Genomic DNA, 21,035 nt, shown 5'->3' with positions numbered 1-21,035 from the left:
AAACCTTTTGTTAGAATTTTTTTATGGTTAGGTGTTTTTTTTATATATATGCAGCCGCCTAATATCACATCTATGTCCAATCTGTATACATTTGGTAGTGAAGTAATAATCTGTTTCTTTTACCCATAACAAGGGTCAACAACGATGCCTCTGGGACGGTTTGCATGGGCGATGATCGAGCGGTTCATCCCATCCACCCCAATAGACTGGACATTGCGGCTATAGTAGTCAGTAAAGTAGAGACGCTTGTTGACCCAGTCATACGCCAATCCCTCTGGGTCATCCAAATCTGTGCATTGTAACAGAGAGGATATTTAATATAGAGACATAAAAAACTGTAAGAACGTGAAGGAAGTGAGAAAATAAAACAGGAAGAAAAATATATTACAAGATGGAGTCCCACAATGGCAACTCAGTAACAATTACTGATAAACTCACTTGTAACTATATTGACAGGCGGACTAGTGATGGATGTCGTCGTGATGTAGCCTATTCTGCTCCGACCAATCCCCATGTACTGGGCGAAGAAAATTTGCTTCCCCTTGAAGTCATAATCCAAAGCCATCAAGTTGTAACCCAAGTTCACTGCTGGATACGGGGTGCTATGATCTGCAGGGTCTAGCCTCAAGCTGTTCAGCGTGTAGTCTGTGGTGAAAACTAAAAACTCATCTTGTCCATAACCACATGTTACTCCATTACTAAGGAGTGACCCATGTGCACAACCACATTTTGGTTGCTCCTGGTCTGGTATGGCGAAGCACAGCTGCTGGCAGCGTCCGTTATCTTCTTGACATGGGTTAAAGCCCACCTGATTTGCAGATGTTGGCTGGACATGAGCATCAAAGACAGTGACATCCTCCACACCATCAAGATTGTCTCGTATTACCTGGTACCATTAAAAAATAAATGTTATTTTGTGGCATGGACGAAGGATAATTGTTACAGCCTATCAAATGTGAGGATTTTGTGCTTCTCTTTTTTATATTATTGTAAATGGAAAATTTGTGTTTTGGACTGTAGTCGAAACTGTTGTCTAATACTACATCATGGACTGTAGGAAATGGTATTTTGCTTTTTATTTATAATTTTCTAACATTTTATAGACCGAATAATAGTTTTATAGTAGAATTGATTAATTAAGAAAATAATCAATAAGGAAAGTAATCATTAGTTGCAGCCCTTGTGAACGCTGTAAAACTATGACGACACTGTTAATGACCAACTAAAACAAGTTTATGTGCGTGTGTGTAAAGGAAATAAATTGTTTCTCTGTTTGTGTTTACCTGACAAACTCTCTAAGTAATGTCAATGATTTAGTTATTTCAATAGAAGATCACAAAACCACAGCATCATGAAAGCTTAAAATCAAATTTTAAATTCAGTGGATTTAACTCACTTCTGGATCCTCAAAACTGTAAGGTTCTTTACGGGCCTGGAAGACCTTTCCAAGCTTTTTATCCACCCACAGCATGTTGTTTCCAAATATAGCCAAACCTCTTGGAGATGGGTATCGGGTTCCATATCGCAAAATTAGCCTCTGTGTACCGTTTATGGCCATTCGGGAAATTATGTCAAGAACATCGTCTGTCCAGTAGAGGAAATTATTGGTGTAATCAACGGTAAGGCCATGAGGTGACGCTATGCCGTCTGATGCCAACACAGTGCGGTTGGTGCCATCCAGCAGGGACCGCTCAATCTTGGGTGTTTGGCCACCATCAGTCCAGAAGAGGTAGCGAAGCTTGGGGCTGACAGCCACGTCACGGGGCTGGTCCTGGGAGGTCTTGAGGAGAATCATTCGGTAGGTGGTGTTGATGGCAAGAACCTCCAGGAAAGTCTCGCTCTCAAAGGCATTGGTGAAGTATAAGTTACCTAAGAAGGTGAATGGAGAGAGAAAGACGAGAACGCTAAGATTACTGCAAGCAGAGAGATACACAGTTATTAGTTCTTGACAGGGTAACAAAGGGGTTTAGTTGGCATTAAATCAATACACTTTAGTAAATTAGTGATATATAATCTCTAGAATTTTTAAGTACTAGATAATATTTTTTTGCCTAGAGCCTTCATGTAAAGATAATAAATGACTAACAGGATGGTTGCATGGTTGAGTGGCTTCATACCTGCAACCCAGTCTACAGCAAGGCCCTGGATGCCTCTTCTTCCGACACCTGAGTTGATGACACTGCGGTAACCCCCTCCATCAGTTTTGGCCCTGAAGATGCCCCTGTATGAGGTTGAGGTGCTGTTGTCTGTCCAGTATACAAAGCCAGATTCGATATGGAGGTCCAACTTGCCCTTAATGGAGTAGGAAGCTGCAAAAGATTAAAACAATCCTACTTGTAGAAATTGATAATTTGGTATTTATAGCTGACAATTTACCAAAAAAGCTGTACAAGGCTCAAACATCATAATGCGGAACAATATTAAGCCAACATACGTCCACCGACAGGCACCATAGCCTCAGAGTGATCGGAACTGTTTATGTGGAAGCCACGGATGTACTTGGCGGTGGAGACAATTGCAAAAGAGTCATACTGTTCACAGAGGGAGCCATCATGAGAGGGGTTAAAGCCTGTGGTGCAGGCACAAGTCTTTTGATTGTCAGGTTTGGGCAGACAGAGGTGGGGACAGCCCCCGTTGTTGGAGCTGCAGGCGTTGGTAGCTCCCGCTGAGTCTGAGGTGGGAGAGAAAAAGAGAGTGATGGAGGTGAGCGTTACTGGATCATTTGAGCCCATATTACTGTAATGCAACTGGACAACTGTTCACAAGTGAAAATGTCTGACAATGTGCTACAGCAAACTTTTGTGCTGTGCAGAATCTCTGGCTAAAAATGTTATGGTATGTGAGAGAAATAAGACTTATAGTCAATAGTCAAGTTGTCGTTGCATGTTTATGACATTCATTTATTTTATTATTATTATTATATTATTATTATTAGCGGTAATGATTCTGAATGTGTCAACAACCAGCAAGGAGACTAAACATTTAGTAAATTTATTTCGACACAGTAATACACCTTAAAAGTCTTGTTGTTCAAAACATGGAGGAAATAACTTCCAACTTCACAAAAACAAATACTGGTGGATTTATCAATATGATGAATGATGTATAACATTAACAGTTCCATACAAATTAACCATAACTCACTCACTCACTCACTCACTCACTACAAACTTGCTCCTATCCTTTGTTTCATACCTCTCTTGTCCCTGCCTGAACCCACCGTGTCTTCATCCTAAGAAAATGTTATTTTTAGCTAAACTGAGCAACATTTTTTACAATGTTTGCTCAAACAATAGTTTTATCTCACTCCCCCTCAGGTGCTTATCTACTTCGGGCATCAAATGTATCTTTTTTTTGTGTTTTCAGGCAGGACTTTCCACCTTTATGAGGTAGCAAAGGTGGGAGAGCTAGATGCAACAAAGGTGTTGTGGTTCATGGTCTCAACCCCAATCACTTTTTAATAATTGATTTAACTATAATTTCATGTTGTTAACTTAGTTATTTGTGTTGTGTTTTAATGTTGTTTAAATTTGTCCTGTAATGCACATCGTTACTCTGTTTCAGTAAAGCTATATATTTAAAGTGTATCATTATTATAATCTGAGCATTTATTATATATTTATTTATTTACCTAAATCAATGATAAGGAACACTGCCCTCTGAATATTTAGGGGGAAAAGTGTATTGAATGGAACATTTTTGTGAAAATTCAAAGGTATTGAATCCTCTATTTACCACAACCATATCTATTAGTTTTTTCTTATTTTTGATGGGAAAAAAAAACTACCACAGGAATGCAATGGTACTTGATCCTCCTGTGTGATGTCCTTGAGGAGGACACTAAACTCCTACTCGCTCACTCGCAGGCAGTAATTACCTTTTGCATAATATAACAGTCTGGATGTAAACATCAAGCTCAAGGACAGAAGCTTCTGGATTAAATTAAAAACTAGTGAATCTACATACTGTCTCTGGCGTGCACTTTGAGGGCACGAAGGCCAGACATGCCACTCCTCATCACCACCATATTGGCACCGCTGTCCTTGTCCACCCTCTCAATGACCTCGTAGTCCAGGTCGGTGTAGTAGAGGTGGTTCTGGTATATCGTCAGCCCCCACGGATGGGACAGGCCGCTCACCACCCTCATCCGGCTTACTCCATCCATGGTGCCACTTTCGATCTGGGCAAACACAGGAAGCAAGATATTAACACAAGGTGGAGGTGTCATAAAAACAAGCAGAACCTGAAATAAAAAGCATAAACTTGGTATGAATGCCTCAGATTATTGGGTGGGAAATGACTTGTCATATAGTCAAATTGCAAAGTATTAAAGCGATTAGGATAAAACATGTTTGTAAACGCTTTCACAGAAAAAAAGGTAAGTAGAAGAATTTATTCCTCTAAACATCCCAAAAATGCAACGCATATGAAAGTGGACCAAATCAGAAATCAGAAAGATCCACTGAGTCACATATAAGAAAAAAAGAAAAATCAGATTTGGGTCACTTGTGCGTGCAGTGTGAATGTAGACTTAGTCGATATGTTGAGCATGTACACTGTACATACCACCCCTGAGCCCGCCACACCCCAGTACAGTTTGGCTGTAGCGATGTCAGCGGTAATGTATCCTATGTTAGCCAGGTCTCCTGTGTAGAGATTCCTGAGGTTTCCTCCGTCCATGTCGCCGCTGCCAACCTTGGCAGGAACTCCATTGTTTGACCCTTTGTCTGTCCAAAACAATTTTCTGTGAAAGGAAAGTGTAAATATGAGAAACAAGTAAGAGAGTCAGACAAAAATGAGTCATCATACTATAAATATCAAAGATTTTACATTGAGCTATGTGTAAAATTCCTCTTTGTAAAACATTCAAAATATACATAGAGAAAGGGCTTTTTTTTTACCTTCTGTGCAAAGATGCTAAGATGCCGGCACAAATGTCTTACTGTGTTACCCATTACTGTTAGTAGTTTTGGATGGGTTATTTATATCACAAGAAACACGACTGACATGTTGCTGTTGGAGAAATAAATCCTCTTAATTTCCAATTACGTGATGGTCTATCAAACAATTAGCCCACTTTATCCTTGTCGGCCAGCTATTGTCTGCTCACTGAATGCTGTGTAATTAATTAGGTCCTGCCATACAGGTTCTGTCTTTCCAGTGAAAGCAAGTACTGTACATATGAAATGACAAGCAATGCTCTCAACATCAGAAACACAGAAGTATTATTTTACCTACAGAAACTGACAGTTGATTTGTTCCTTCCGTTGTTTTTCCTGTGTCACTGAATTTAAGTAACAGCAAATACTCCATAGGTTTCTTTTCTCAGTGAACAGATACATTACCCTCGGGCTGGATCCAGGGCTATTCCAATGGGCTCTCCTACTCCCTCTGGTTTACCAGTGGAGGTGATGAGGGTCTTCCTATAGTGCTGGTTTCCATCCACACGGATAACCTAAGGCAGTGAAAAGCAGGGCTCAACGTTAATGTTTATTTTATTTGCCCTGGGCACCCAGGCAATCATTTTGGTTGAGTTCTGAAAAGCTTTGTTTGTTACTTGCACAATAACAATAAAAAAAACTGAAATTAGGTGATAAAACACACACAAAAGGCAAAAACAAAAAGTGCAGGTTCAGATGAAAAACACGTAACACACATGCTATATAGTAAACAGGGAGTGTGTAGGTTCGTTTTTATATGTTTAATATAATAATTGTGTCTAGCCTTGTTATCTGGTCTGTTAGTTTTAGCAATGTTGGGCTCTATATTCCATTATATTGTCAGTAAAGCTAAAGGTACTTACCTCTATGGATTTAACAAGGGGATTGGTGTAATACATTACTCGGCTTATCCAATCAAAAGCCAGACCAGACGGTGAGCCCATGAAAGCCGCTGGAGCAAACTCAGACCTGTTCGTACCACTGGTTTTCACTTGCCATATAGAACCCTGGTATCATATAACAAAAATACAATATAAAACCATAAATTGTACATGTTCTGGAAATCATCAACTCAGGCAATTTATTCTCTTCTATACTGGTACTATTATATATGTATATATATATTAATCAAAATCAAACCAAGACCTCCACTCACAGTGCTTTGCACCCAATAAACCAGCTGCTCCTGGTCATCAAAGTCGATGTCCCGCCCCTGGCTGATGCCCGACACAGGGGCCATTGCATTGTTGGAAGGGTCAGCAGGGTCCAGAGGAATGCCAAAAATCACTGAATCTCTTACAACCATCAAGAAGGGAGTCTCATCTAGAACAGATAGAACAGAAGTACACATGATGAGAGAAACAAACACACAAAAGGGGTGCCAAGCTGTAGAAGAGAATATACATTTCAGCAGAAACACTACAAAATTAATATCAATCAGAATTGGAAAAATAATATTAATCCACATGGTTTATATGTACTAAGATTTTAACATTGATGCAACACTGTAAAAAATGTGTAACAGAAAACAAACAAACAAACAAACCCTACCTTTGATACAGGTGCGTTTGTCAGCATCCAGCTTCCAGCCAGACTGACAGTGGCAGGTGTAGTACCTGGGTCTCAGGCCTGACAGCAGGCACAGCTGATGGCACAGGTGTTCTCTGCATGGGTTAATAGCTAAATACAAATCCACAGTGTCACCTTCAATCAGACTTAGTTTGACTTTTGACATTTGTCATTTTAAAATGTTATGATAATTTGGCTTCAGCCATTGTGGTGGAGATGCACTACATCTCTCTGAGTCTTAGTTGATTAAGTTAACTGTTTCTTTTAGCTATGGCGGCTGCTGCTGTTGTTACTAACTACAAGAGTTCTGTGGTTTGTTCCAAATCCATGTTGCAGCTTCTGATTTTGGTGAAAATTTGGTGAAATGTATTTTTTACAGTGCAGTTGAGGATTTTTGTAAGAAAATGTGTATTCCTTACAGACGTTAACGTATGATTAGCACCTTTAAGAGCATGCATTAAAGACAGTATACAGCAGCCCACAACAGCTCTAGAAGGCTCAATTAATACTCACTGATTACAAATAGAACATGCTTTTAACTTCCTACACTGCGTCAACAACACACAACATTTAATACACTTCAGAAAACTACAAGGATGCAGGTAAAATTTGCTTTTTAATTCAAAGTTACCTGTGGGCTGTTTGATGGGATGGTCCATAACAATGCCCATGGGCTGGTACACATTGTTCATCAAAGTGGTGATGTTGCCACCGTGGAACTTGTTCGTCGTCATCACCTTACTGGTGTAGTGCTCCGACCAGTAGATGTTGTCCTCAAAGATAGTCATACCGTGTGGGTGCTGGAGAACCTGGGGTGAGGTGGCCAATTAATTAATTCATTTAACAGAGAAAAACTTGTTGGTGTTATTAGCCTGTTACAATTCTGATATAGACCCAAAGAAATTACAATAATCTTTGATATGAAAAATTACTTTGACAAGCTAAAAATCCCAAAAGGTACAAAAACGGGTAAAAAAAAAATTAAAATTAAATATAATTTTGTCTCGAATAACTGAATCAAACTAAACGTACCATGTCGCTTGCCATGACCTGATAGCGGTTTTTGCCATCATAGTCACAGTAGTCAATATACTTGAGGTAGGCGTCAGCAAAGTAGACCCTGCGTGTGGTGTAGTCCAGGGCCAGGCCGTTGGGCCAGTAGAGCTTAGTGCTTACAATGACTCGTCTCATGTTTCCATCCATGTCGGCCCGCTCGATCCTGGGGTTCTGACCCCAGTCTGACCAGAACATCAGGTTGGTGCTGGGAGGAAAGTGTGATAAGCAGCTTTTTATTAAGTCTTGTGACTCGTTGATTAGGGGTACAAAGTGTAAACAATAAATTAAACACTCAAATGCCCCTTGTCTGCTTTACTAAAGAGTCTCTACTTACTAGTTACGGGGGTCTAAAACCAGTCCGCGGGGGCTGGTAACATTCTTGGTGAGGAGGACTTTGCGAAATCGACCGTCCAGAGTAGAGACCTCAATGTTCTCCAAGACAGAGTCAGTCCAATAAAGGTTTCGAGCCACCCAGTCCACAGCTATACTCTCTGGTACCATCAAACCAGAGGAGAACACCTAGAACAACAGGGATACACTGAATCATGAGAATATCGCACAGTTTGTGTTTCTACACAGCAGGTATGTTCGAATTCTTGGAAAAACATTGAGACCAGTGGTTGAAATCTCTTTCTTTAATGCATCTGTTCCATCATTTATCTTACTTCCCGTCTGTCTGTGCCGTTCTGGTAGGCACTCCATATCTTCTTCTGCGAGGCATCAGCCCAGTAGATTCTGGAGGTTATGCGATCAAAGTCTACAGTTACAATGCTTGAACCGCTGACAACTGGATTCATCAGGGGTGGTCTCATGTTGATCTTTTGGGCAATGATCTGGCTACGCTTGGCAACCAGAAGTACAGCTGCTAGTGGGTCTAAAGGCAGAAAAATATTTTGTTTACCACCAAGATTTTATCTGAATAGTATCTTTATGTATGCAGGTCCCTACTTCACAAACAAAATAATTTCACATATAAACCCTATAAACAAAGTGACTGTACCTGTACTGTCTAACTGTCAGTATCTTACTACTATTAATATGTAATAATTATGTTTTAACTTGCTTTAAGTTCCTGTAAATAAAGCATGTAGGGCTTTTTTGATTAAAGAAATTCATTGGCTGCATTTGTTCAGAATCACAAATCAAAAATAGACATGTATCTATTAAAAAACACCCATAATATAAAGGAATAAAACATTTTGAATTGCAATTTTAATTTTTGTGTGTTGCTCACTTGTAGCTTTGCAGGTGCGTCCATCAGGCTCTAGGAGGTAACCTTCTGAGCAGTAGCACCTGAAACTTCCTCTCTCGTTGTAGCACTGCTGGCTGCAGAAACCTGGGATCAGACACTCGTTGATGTCGTCACACGTCTTGGAGTCATTGAGGAGCTGAAATCCTGATGGACAGGTGCACTGAGAACCAAATGGTCCTTGGACACAGCCATGACTGCAGCCCCCGTTGTTCAGTGCACAGTCATCTTGATCTTCATGGAATTACAGAAGAGTAAGTTAGCGCCATGCATTTATTAGGTACTGTGCTATATTTACTTTTGCTTTGACTTTGATTTTTGTTGTCCATTTTAGTGGTGTTTGTCTTCATAATGTTTCTTTTTATCCTTGTACATCCTGCAGTCTTATAATTATTTGTTTTTATACTTCTCTGAGTTTATTTGATATGTTGTTGTATTATGTTTTGATTATTCATGTCGCTCTAAATCATATACCACAATATAATATTCTGTCTTTTTTAGGAATACTCATTGCTGAGGCTTAAATATATAATATATAAAACATATAATGCAAACTTACTGCAGATTGGCGACTCGTCTGCTCCATTGGGGCAGTCCCTCTGACCGTTGCACACCTTGTCCAGGTCAATGCACAGCTGGTCAGTGGGGCACAGCCACTGTCCAGAGGGACAACTAAATGGTGGGGTGGGGCAGTTCTGTTCATCACTCATGTCTCGGCAGTCATTCTCGCCGTCACACAACCAGCTTTTCGGGATGCACAGCTTGTTGGTACACTGGAAATTGTAGGGACTGCAGGTGACAGGAAGGCAGGAGTTGTGTTCGTCTGATCCATCCTCGCAGTCTGGATGGCCGTCACATTCCCACTCGTCTGGTATGCAGAAACCGTCAGTCTGGCACTGGAACTCGTCATTGTGGCAAAGACCTGGACCTCGAGTGGCTGAAGGGGCCACAGACATTTAAAAATTAATGAAACTGTAGTAGCCTCCTCTCAGAAATTTCAGTAACTCAACAGCAGAATGTGAAATCCTACAAGATAGGGGTGGAATATGTATTAATAATTGATTCATGTCAATAATTTTGAATCTGACTGAATTATATCAGCAATAAAGCTGACAACAAAATATGAAGTACTGCAATCGGTCATAATTACATCATTCATAAAGAAATTGACATAATTAATTTAGTTATATGCAGAATCAAGTCAAGGTTGTTAGCTTACGACAGTCTCGTTCATCAGAATGGTCTCTGCAGTCAAACACTCCATCACACTGATAATGTGAACTGACACACTGGTCCCCACTGGCACAGGCAAACTCATAGGAGGCACAGGAAAACTCTTAAAGTGGAAAGGAGAAAAATAAGAGAGAAAAGATAAATAAACAGAAATATTTCACAACCCAAAGGTTAATCTATTTGGCTCAATAAGGAGATGTTTTGTATTTCATAAATGATCAACATAGATAAAACAGAACACAACAATGAGTGAAGTTATAATGATTCCTACCACAATCTTTCTCATCAGAGCCATCCAGGCAGTCCTGGTCTCCGTCACAGACGTAAGAGCTGTAGATACAGCGGTGGTCGGGACACAGGAAGTAGGAAGGAGGGCATGTAGTGATGGTTGAATCTGTCAATCACAGATCATTTATAAAAACTTTGTTACATTACATTACCAGAAGACATTTGTTTGCAGAGTATTTTATATTATTATATTATTATTTATATAGCAAAATAACATTGAGTGAGGTGACTGAGCTGAAAATAGTCCCTACATACTTACTGCAGTTGTGCTCATCAGAACCATCACCGCAGTCATTGTCACCATCACATAGCCATTGTTTAGAGATACACTTGTTGTTATCACAGGTAAAATAGTTGGCAGCGCAGGTGGTAGGAAGTCGAGTGGGACAGTTCATTTCATCAGAACCGTCACCGCAGTCGTCCATGCCATCACAGCGCCAACTGGACATGATGCAGTGCTTGTTGTTGCAGGTGAACGCATATGGAGAGCAGGTCGCTCCTGGTGAAGATTTATGAGGCAGGCAGTTGGATTATTAACATTGTTTGCTTAATAACTTCCTTCCACTAATCTTCAAACACAAATACATTTTCTTATACATTCACCTGAATCAGTGCAGTTGGCCTCATCAGTCTTATCTACGCAATCAACAATTCCATCACAGCGGTAGGAGTTGGGTCTACAGCGTCCTTCATCACACTCAAAGGCGTAGTTGCCACAGTTGTCAGGCGGGGGAACAGAATCATCCTTGATGCAATCCCTTTGATTGGCCTGAAGTTTCATGCCGTACGGACAGCCACACACTCGACTGAAGGAGGGAGTCGGGAAACAGAAGTGACTGCAGAGCCCATTGGCCACCAGATTGCACCGGCTGGTGAATGCTGTCAGGAAGATGATGAAGATGCACTCAGCGGGTTTCTGGATTATTATATCTGGCTGACTGACTGCTCAACTACCACATAGAAGGTGATACCAATATTATTCTCTACTCGTTCTAGGTACATTTTGTCACTGCTCTCCCTTGATTTGACAAGTTTGACTTGTTCCTGTTCATACACACAGTTATCTAAACTGGCCTTTACTTACCACTCTCCAACAGTTACTGTAGGACTGGAGTGTTTAACTATCTGCAGACTCCAGTGCCCCCTGTGTGTGAACTTACTGCTGTGGAGGTCAGCTGTGTAGGTCTTGAGATTCATGATGCCGGTGATTCCTTGTCTGATCATAATGTTTCCTCCTCCATCCCTCTTCCTCATCTCGAACACTGCTCTGGTCCTTGTATCAGCAACATAAAGGTAGTCTACAAGACAGAAAAAGACGTCTCAGCACTAAAAAGAGGCTAAAAACAAGTCCACAATCAGAAAATATAATATTATTGTGTATTACAGTCATTTTAAAACAGGCGAAATGTGAACGTGTTGAATGTGCACAACAATGTACAGAATAAACTAATCTGACTAAAGTCATGAATGTTAAGCAAATACTGTACACACAGGGCATGGTTTTCCAATTCTATGCACATAATTCCCATTTTGTTTATAGTGATTTTCACTGATATTATAATATAATATATTACTATATTTATATTGATATGAATGCAAAATATTCTCACAAATGAGTTCTGTATGAACCATGTCAAGGTTTAGTGTGTTTTTTGTCAGGTTTTGTGTCAAACCTGAATAATACAATGTGAATAATAATATAGCAATGTGGAACATAAGTGTGCTAGAATAAGTGGGACTCATGAGGAGAGACCAAGAAACCCACCTGAATAAATTGTTAGTGAGTAGGGTTGAGTGATCTGGCCAATATTGGAAAACGTCTGTCTGTCAAATCCTTCAATGCCAATGTGACCAATCTGGTCCAACTGGGAATCCACCCAGTACAGCCTGTTCATCCTGCCGAAGACCAATCACAAGGAATTAACCAGTGACTATAAAGGAATACTGCAGTCCACACAACATTGTTTTATTCTTTGTAAAAGCCTGAGCACTGTTCCCTGAAATCACATCATAATCTTGCAGGTCATCAGTGTGCTTACATATAGTCAACAGCGAGTCCATACGGCCATCCCAGTGTTGTGTTGACCAGAGGAACAGCATTGCTTCCATCAGTGAAGCCTTTCATTATGACTGCTGGACGGTACCAGTCAGACCAAAACAAGTAGCTGTGGATCAACAATTGATTAAACACACATTAAGTTTAAATCAAAAATAAAACAGAATGAAAATAGTTAAACCTGATGTCATTTTATGGATTATAACATTACCAGGGAGCCAGAATCATGTATTCAATAACAGCTGCAAATGCATACTCCATGAAACTACTCCATTCACAGGAAATCGATGAAATGTACTTCTGCACTACAATTACTAGACTCTGATTGAGTGAAAAAAACTCTCCAGTATTTACACCTGATAAATTTGAGCACTCACCCAGCACTGGGATGCACTGCGATTCCTTTTGGGTTCCTCAATCCAGTCACAATGTCTCGTCTGGATTTGTCTGTGACCCTGAAGGCCACCACCGACCTGTAGGTGCTTGTGGTCCAAAACAAGACTTTAGATGTCCAGTCGTATGCCATGGCATCAATAGATCCCACTCTGTAGCCTGTCAAAATCTGTTGGACTGAAAATGCATAAAGAAAATCATTAAGAAAGACTAAATGTAGAACAAATGTTATATCCTACGGTAACAAATTCATTTTATACAACATATATATATATATAAGATTTTATTTTACACGTGATCTCAGTGTCCTTGTAATGGTGCTTATAATACAAATATAATAAAAATGTACCTGTGCCATTGAGGTTGGACTTATAGACGAGGCCTCTGGACCTGTCGTTGTATAAAAGTGATTCTTCTTTGCCGTCAAACTCCACAGCAGAGCCAGAGAAAGATGACCCGAGACCCGAGAGCGGCAGGATGATGTCCTCCTGGAGGGACACGTTCAGTGGGATTCCCCGCACGCCCAGGGAGGTGGCCATCAACAAGAAGTCCTTCACCTCTGTTCAAAGAGTGAATGATAGCGGTTACTAGCAGTGAAAAGTACTGTCTAAACAATTTAATCCTCAATCTTTTATCTTGTGTTATTGTTTGTTGAGCTAACGGAGACAAAAATATTTGAGAAGAAAAATATGTTATGATGATAACTTGGCTTAAAAATCATTGAAATTTAGAAAATATGAGTGTAAAATGTTGTATATGTCCATTATTTTATTACTAATTAAAAAGATCCAGCAGCAGAACACAGACAATTTCGAGACAACAGACCAATTCTAAACATCAGGTCATCATCATTTGGCCCTCAATTAAAGAAAACTCACTAAAGCAGGTCTGACGATCAGAATGCAGGTCGTAACCATGGCGACACTTGCAGCGGAAGCCCAGACCATCATTGTCGGAGCGGTGACTCAATACACAAATTTGCTGACAGCCACCGTTGTGTCTGCCGCAGGGGTTCATCACTGTAGGACATGACAGATGTGGTCATTTTATCACAGCACTGTTGTTTTTCATGTTAGTGCTGTAATATATTGGATGAGATTCACAGTGAATCTAGTGTTAAACAAAATGAATGAGTTGGCAGTATTTAGAAATAATTCTGAGAAACAACAAAAAAACAAATAGGAAACGCTTGTTGGAATTAATTCTATACTACCAGCAGACACACACAGACATCTGGATGGAAGTGTGTTTCCTTACCAACAGGTTGCAGGACAGGGTGTGAAACTACAACATGTCCTGGTCGCTTTGCGGTACGATAGAGGAGTGCTGGGTTGCTGCCGTTGAAGCGGTTAGCTCTCACTACGCCCATCTTGGTCCAGTCAGTGAAGAATACGTGGTTTTCAAACACGGCAATTCCAAAAGGATGTGGGGCCTGGGTTCCACCATTAAGGACTATTTTCCTGGGAAACAACAAAACCTCAGAATAACCATAAAGGAGAGAACAACATGTACTGTCCGGGAAAGGAGAAATCTTTAATAACGTTTTCAGTGCAACCTTTACCTGTCCAAACCACTGTAGGTGACAGTCTCCACTGTGTCAAAGTGGCTGTCAGACCAGTAGACTCTCTGGGTGACAATATCTAGGGTAATTCCTGTTGGCGTGCCGAGTCTGCTCTTCACCAGCTCAAGACGGTTACTGCCATCCATGAAGGCACGTTCGAGCTTCATATTTTCACTGGAAATGCCCATGTCTGTAAAGAACATGTAGCTGCAAATACAAACACAAAATAAGGTTTGCTATATGATTAACTGATAAGCTCAAATGATAATGACAAGTAAACATGCCCACAAATGACGAAGACTGGTCCTTGGACAAGTCTTTACCACAATGCTTCAAGTTTCATTTAAAAGAAAAAAAAACATGACCAATGTTATAACAGTAATGATCTTTCAAAGTACTGAATGACTGCAGCACTTAAACCCACCCCACTGTAGGGTCCAGGACGAGGCCATGAGGAGTCTGCAGGTTTTCAGCCACCAGTGTGACCCTATTCCCTCCATCAAAGTCACACATGTCAATGCGCTCCACCATGGCCTCTAAGACATAGAGTTTGAAGTTGACCCAGTCCACAGCGAGGTTCTGGACATTGTGGACTGCAGTAGTCAGTATCTCCTTAATGTCATTCCCATTGTAGTTGGCAGAGTATACCTGGCAAAAGAATGAAAGAATGGTTTAGGATGAATAGCTCTTTCTTCCCAACTCAACTACAGCCTTAGTTAGTGACCTTTAAGAAAACATATAAGCCTCAGTTGCTCCAGCACAGCTTCCCAGTGGCCAGAGATGATTTCTGCTGAACTACTGGTCCAGTTTGGATACACAAGTACTTTGGGTTTTGCAGTTAGATAAAGAAACTATGAAGATGGTAACGAGAAAAATACCGTCATCAAAAATGTCACCAGACTGACCTTTTTGGTATATGTATCACTCCAGAAGACTGTGTCGCTGTGCCAGTGGTATGCCACCCCGACAGCATAACCTTTGCCCTGAGACGGCACCAGAGTTCTGACAAAGCGGCCGTGTATATCAGCCATCATCACATCACCCCCGCCAGTGAAAATGAGTTGTGGCAGTCCAGCTGGAAAACACAGTCAGACCTCAGCAGTGAATTCATTTCAAAAAGTTATATCTTATTTTATCTTAATCTGATATAATCATAAAAAATATACATATTTAAAAAAAAGAAGTATATATATATAAAATATTTTTGACTCATGATTTCTCCTTATTGCATGGTCACTTTGCAGCATTGTCTCCTTAATTATGTCATATTGATCTTTGAAACACCACACCGATAGTGTAGCAGCAGATACATATCAAATAAAGCTACCGTGTGACTCCATATACCTGACACATTGGCTTTGCAGACATGACCCTGCTCCAAGAAGTATCCGTCAGCACAGCTACAGTGGTGTGTCCCAGGACGATCTTCACACATCTGATCACAGATCCCCCACATCTGACAGTCATCATAGTCTGGGCAATAGAACAAGAAGCCATTTGAAGCATTAGGATGAGGATCTATACCAGTAATTTGCACCCAGAGTGCAGTGAAATTAATACGGCAATTTTAGCTTTTCAAGGCTGACTCATGTTAATAGCTAAAACCGGGACCAAAAGCTCTGTGCTCTGTTCATCAAAATAAGCTGTTTAACACTAAAGGTCATATTTTGCAATGAAAACAGAATATGGTATCCTGTAATGTATTTATGATACAATAGAACTAATTATGACCACCGAAATGCAGAAATGTTAGGACATCTTAGAAATGAACCACTCAGGATCCAACTCCATCAATCACTTCATTCGTACTAAGTGCTGTTTTGTTGAATAGTTCAGATCTTTCCTGTTGCTTAACTACAGTATAGATTTAAAAAAGCTTCCCAAAACCTGTAATTAACCAAAAATCCACTAATATCAACAATGCCACAAATGTAGATTTTGTTTTCACAAAAACTAAATATGAAAGGTGGCACTCACCGACACAGGAACGGCTGTCATTGGCTACAATGAACCCATCAGGGCAGTAGCAAGCACCTCCCTGAGGAGAGAGGTGGCAGTGGAACTCGCAGCTCAGGGCAGAGCACTGCTCCAGGCCTGTGAGTAAAACTCATATAAATCAACATCATAGTCAAACCTAGATTACAGTTTAAGATTTTTACTTCATCATCATGATCTACGCAGCTTTGTGTGCCAGAGAATCATCAGTAACGTGGCTAACTTTATAGCCATAATTAACTCAGTGTGGAGGCCATTAGTGTTCGCCCAAGGAAAATTAAAGGTTAATCTTGAACTATATATGTGTGAAGGCAGTGATAAAGAAGACGAAAGCTATAATCACAACAGCTGACTTGTGAGAAACATTTATGAGTACAAAACTGTCTAAAACCTTTAGCACTTAAAGTTACAGCTCCTTGAAAGTGCTTCAGCGTGGGTTGTTCGACATGTGACCAGATGCCTCTCACTTAGGCAACATTTAATTCAGTTCATATGAACTCAATTCAGTGTTTCTTCAGATAGGGCTATTCACACTGCAGGCATAGACAAATATAAATGTGCATACAAACAGCATTCTTGCATGTTTTCTGTGGAAAAGGTACATCTGCGTTACTTACTGCAGGTTTGCTCTGCTGTAGAGTTGGTCTCGTCTGTTCCTCCAGGACAGTCAGGTTTGCCGTCACACACTTTGGCCACTGGTATACATAATGACGAGCCAGGGCATCCCCACTCACCAGGATAACAGCCTCGAGAGTTACTATCTAAAAATCAAAGACACACTATTTTTTAAGTGATGCAAAAAAAAAAAGAAAACTATAAAAATATTTGATTATGAGTCAGAACTTGGTTTCAAAAACTAAAATTTATAATGTATACAAATATATACATTTTCAGTCTAGTCTCTAGCCAAATGTTTTTCAAAATGGTTATTAGAAGTTGTAAGAACAAGTTTTCTCACCACATCCTCTTTCATCACTGTAGTCCCCACAGTCGTTGAACTGGTCACACACCCAGTGCTGAGGAATACAACGGCCACTGGAACATGTGAACTCATTGCCGCTGCAGCTCTGGTACACTAAAGAATAAATAGATAGAACTCACATTTATTCTTATTTCAGCATTTTTTTGATTGGAAATTAATACTTGAGATGATTGTTATATAACATATGGGCATATAAGCATTGTGTCAATCAAATTGTCCATAAAAAAACTAAAAATCACTCCAACAATAAATGCAAAACTGTATTAGATAAGACTGTTTTGGAAGTGAAACGTAAGCAATGGCTTTGGAATTCTTGCCCATCTTTCAAAACCTGTATGTATGTCTGTAAATCTATTGTAAAATATTCAGGACAGTTTGTCCTCTAAACCGAAATAACTGTTGCCCATATGTACATACCAACTGTAACTAAAAATCTTGCTTTGACTGTAGATTATTACATATGTTTGAAGACTTCAGGGGCTGTGTTTTGGCAAGAGTCTTGCAATATGATACATATCACTATACAGGGGTTATGATTCAGTTTAATGTGACATATGAGAGTTTTTTATATCTCTTCTTCTTATATCTATCTCTATCTTTAGTAAAAGTGAGTATAAAGAACACAACATCTGCAGAAAATTTGAGTCAAGAGAAGTTCAAGTTCACACACAGTTCTGAAGCTACGGGCAATAATTCTTCTGGATTCAGCCATCCGTGGTAATGTTAGTAGTCAGGCTCGATTTGTTAATGCTAGCAGTGCACCCTTTATGACTCTGCCTGTTTAATAGAGCTCTGTTCTTTGTGCTAGCAATATGTGCTTACTTCTTCCAGTCTCAGTTTACGTTGTTATGCTGGATTGGAAGAGTCAAATGCTGAAGATATATTACAATACTGCTATCTAGTGGGCAAGTAACCACTGAAACAACTCTTTGCAAACTACAAATTAAAAATTTAGTGTTTTTTGAGAATCAATACAGTATCGAAACATAATATACACTCAAGCGTATTGGTATTTTCTTACACCCCTGATAGACTTTGAATTCAACTATTGAGCAACCTCAAAATAGGAAAACAACACATTTTCAGTTTAGTGGCATTGCAATTCTTCCTTTTAAGCTTAAAAAACAGGTTGGCCTTTCAACAAGATGATGCCATCGACTGAACACTTTAAGATGACTTGGAGAAATACTGAAATTATGAGACAAAACTGTTTCATGGTCATTATAGTTGCACTTCTGTAGGGTCACTTTCATCCTTACCACAGCCTTGCTCATCACTGTTGTCCCCACAGTCATCAAAGTGGTCACACACAAAGGGACGTGGGATGCAGTAGCCATTTGCACACTGATACTGGTGGATAGGACAGTGCTGTGTCGCTGCAAATAAAACACAGTGGCTGAATTTAAGAAGCTGTCAAACATTTATGAATAACTGCGGCCCATTTTTATTGGCTGCCGTTTTGCTGGTTTGAATTTGTTTTTATGATCTCCTTGTTAAGAAGTTGCTCCCTTGTATGAAAGCACTTTGGGTTTAAAAATAAAGATAATTATCATTATTATTATTATTATTACTTAAGCTAAGCAAAACAGCCTCTACCTAAAGTACATGCCACTAAGCAGAAGCAACACTGGAATAACTTTCAATTCTGATTCATCAAAATCAAGAGGAAGCTGAATTATAAAAGAAGTACAAAGGTTGAGCTTTATTACTTTTAGCTACAATACCATAAAATGATGCACAGCTAGGCTAAGTGCAAGTAAAGAAAACAGCCTCAAGACAAAATTGAAAATGCATTAGAGCAAAGCACTGAACAAACCACTGACAGGGACACATACATATATGATATGGATTTCCAATGCTAGTTTGTACCCTTCATAGTCATTAACGCTAATGTGTATGCTAGCTAGCTAAGGATGCATTCAAGCTACAGTCAAGCTAGATAAACAAGCTAGTCAAAGCTAGCCACATTTTGTTTTAAAAAAAAAAACCTGAACTCGTTTGACAAAACTTACGGCTATTTTAAAGACATTTCCAGATTCTTTGACCACTAAAATATTTAGTCTGCTGCCCATAAACTTTTTTTTTTACCCTTTTCCTAAGTTACGACTTAAACAAAATAAAGATGGCGGTCCAAGAATACATTCTCCAAGAAAAACATGAATGTCTTGTCATAGAAAATAGTAGAAGAAATAACGTGTATAGAATATACTACTACTTCTGCTACTACTACTACTACTGCTCCCAGCTAACTGTGTAGTAAGATGACATTCCCATTCTCAGCCCCTCCCACTACGCTGCGCTTGGTTGATTGTTTCTCTAACCGGCCATCAATGGGCAGAGCACCAGACCTACTTGAATTGCTAAACAAATCAGAGATGTGGGCAGTGATTCAGAGGTCTGGTTTGGACTATCTCAAATCTAAGTAACATTCTTTGAAACCAAGAAGCTGACAGACCAACTGACCATATACTTGTTACTGGTTGCAACTCAGATAGGTAGGATGTAACTAGTGCTCACAAAAAAAGCATATATTGGATATGGGCTTGTTTCTCTCTTTCCTTTGCCTTTAGAGAGAAACAGTTACAGACTGTTCTCTGTATCTTTCTCTACCACCTATTTATTCATCAGTTCTCTTTTTCTTTGTCACCCTGAATTAGACTCAACAGAGAGAACGAATGTCAGAATTTTATTTAACCCACCAGACTGAGTCTCTGTTTAGTATGTTGCCCTACAGACTCCAAGATACACTGACAGTATCAGTGATAGACTGAGAATCTAACGTCCAAGGTAGGTTATTTACTTATGACATGGTGTTACATCACATGGACAGCCATTAGTGGCACATTTATATTGCATTTAACTCGTTTGAGCAGCGTTTACCTTATACTATTTGTTTTTCCTCCTAGCAGAGCAGAGAGCATCTACCAATGAGTGGGTGGAGAGTATGTATGGAGTTACCACGCATAATGGAGAAAAAACGTTGTTTTTTTTTTGCAAATGACCTTAAAAGATCCTCTCAGACCCAATATATACAATAGTAGCGCTATGCATGGAACCAATAATGTGGTGTCTGAATATGTTTTTTCCTGCAAAAAAATATAATTTTAACATTAAAACAGCTAAAAAGGTATCTTACTGCCCTTCTAACCCTCAATCAACCATTCTCCACGTGCTGTGCGCAGGTGAGTCAAGGTTCTACAATCACACTTTGTATATGTTGCAGTAGCCTGGACCAGATTTGACTTCCATACTATATTACAAATCACAATCATGCTTGGTAGGCCCTGCCCCTTTAAAAAATCTAGACTTTCCAAAGAAGGGCCATACAGAGAACTTTTCACTTTCCAGCAGATAAATGTGAAACCATCCATTCTAGTGTCAAACTCGTGCACGACAGCAATTCAATACGCACACCTGTAGGGACAGATTTTTGACTAGAGGAGATCTTTAAAAAATGTAATCCTATAAAATGTATTAAGTATATAGATCTCCAACCCTTTCCAAACTAAGCATTTTGAGATTGCTGAGAATGTAATTCCTAATCGCTTCTAAGTCAGGCAGTACACTGGATATTACCTATAGGTCATCATTTAATATGTATATACGGTGTACATATGCCACATTCCACACCACCCTACATCGAAGTCAAGGTATAGGAACTAGAACATGTAAGTTAAATGGACAAGATGAAGGCAATTATAAGTGTTGAATTG

The 21,035-nt window shown here is 39.7% G+C and overlaps 1 protein-coding gene across 2 annotated transcripts in view; it reads right to left on the bottom strand.

Moving 5' to 3' along the window:
- lrp2b (low density lipoprotein receptor-related protein 2b) overlaps positions 1 to 21,035 on the bottom strand; it is a 43,320-nt gene that overhangs the window by 19,402 nt on the left and 2,883 nt on the right. For both annotated transcript variants that reach the window (XM_035664238.1, XM_035664246.1), the window contains exons 6-41: positions 18,582 to 18,698; positions 17,299 to 17,415; positions 16,958 to 17,101; positions 16,323 to 16,439; positions 15,690 to 15,818; positions 15,251 to 15,420; positions 14,770 to 14,993; positions 14,346 to 14,552; positions 14,042 to 14,244; positions 13,663 to 13,803; positions 13,134 to 13,343; positions 12,769 to 12,961; positions 12,375 to 12,500; positions 12,101 to 12,231; positions 11,496 to 11,633; positions 10,939 to 11,214; positions 10,595 to 10,834; positions 10,319 to 10,441; positions 10,034 to 10,150; positions 9,374 to 9,751; positions 8,800 to 9,048; positions 8,231 to 8,439; positions 7,900 to 8,084; positions 7,542 to 7,770; positions 7,141 to 7,318; positions 6,492 to 6,620; positions 6,097 to 6,263; positions 5,804 to 5,947; positions 5,346 to 5,455; positions 4,567 to 4,744; positions 3,967 to 4,180; positions 2,435 to 2,671; positions 2,118 to 2,309; positions 1,397 to 1,869; positions 439 to 886; positions 124 to 289 (exon numbers count right to left, since the gene is read on the bottom strand). In XM_035664238.1, coding sequence (XP_035520131.1) covers positions 124 to 289; positions 439 to 886; positions 1,397 to 1,869; positions 2,118 to 2,309; positions 2,435 to 2,671; positions 3,967 to 4,180; positions 4,567 to 4,744; positions 5,346 to 5,455; positions 5,804 to 5,947; positions 6,097 to 6,263; positions 6,492 to 6,620; positions 7,141 to 7,318; positions 7,542 to 7,770; positions 7,900 to 8,084; positions 8,231 to 8,439; positions 8,800 to 9,048; positions 9,374 to 9,751; positions 10,034 to 10,150; positions 10,319 to 10,441; positions 10,595 to 10,834; positions 10,939 to 11,214; positions 11,496 to 11,633; positions 12,101 to 12,231; positions 12,375 to 12,500; positions 12,769 to 12,961; positions 13,134 to 13,343; positions 13,663 to 13,803; positions 14,042 to 14,244; positions 14,346 to 14,552; positions 14,770 to 14,993; positions 15,251 to 15,420; positions 15,690 to 15,818; positions 16,323 to 16,439; positions 16,958 to 17,101; positions 17,299 to 17,415; positions 18,582 to 18,698 — 7,009 coding nt within the window. The remainder of the gene's footprint in view (positions 1 to 123; positions 290 to 438; positions 887 to 1,396; positions 1,870 to 2,117; positions 2,310 to 2,434; positions 2,672 to 3,966; positions 4,181 to 4,566; positions 4,745 to 5,345; positions 5,456 to 5,803; positions 5,948 to 6,096; positions 6,264 to 6,491; positions 6,621 to 7,140; positions 7,319 to 7,541; positions 7,771 to 7,899; positions 8,085 to 8,230; positions 8,440 to 8,799; positions 9,049 to 9,373; positions 9,752 to 10,033; positions 10,151 to 10,318; positions 10,442 to 10,594; positions 10,835 to 10,938; positions 11,215 to 11,495; positions 11,634 to 12,100; positions 12,232 to 12,374; positions 12,501 to 12,768; positions 12,962 to 13,133; positions 13,344 to 13,662; positions 13,804 to 14,041; positions 14,245 to 14,345; positions 14,553 to 14,769; positions 14,994 to 15,250; positions 15,421 to 15,689; positions 15,819 to 16,322; positions 16,440 to 16,957; positions 17,102 to 17,298; positions 17,416 to 18,581; positions 18,699 to 21,035) is intronic.

Source organism: Morone saxatilis, unplaced genomic scaffold, assembly GCF_004916995.1.
Source record: "Morone saxatilis isolate NCDOM2014 unplaced genomic scaffold, NCSU_SB_2.0 Contig1, whole genome shotgun sequence".
Lineage (NCBI taxonomy): Eukaryota > Metazoa > Chordata > Actinopteri > Moronidae > Morone > Morone saxatilis.
This window is presented reverse-complemented; position numbering and strand designations above follow the sequence as displayed.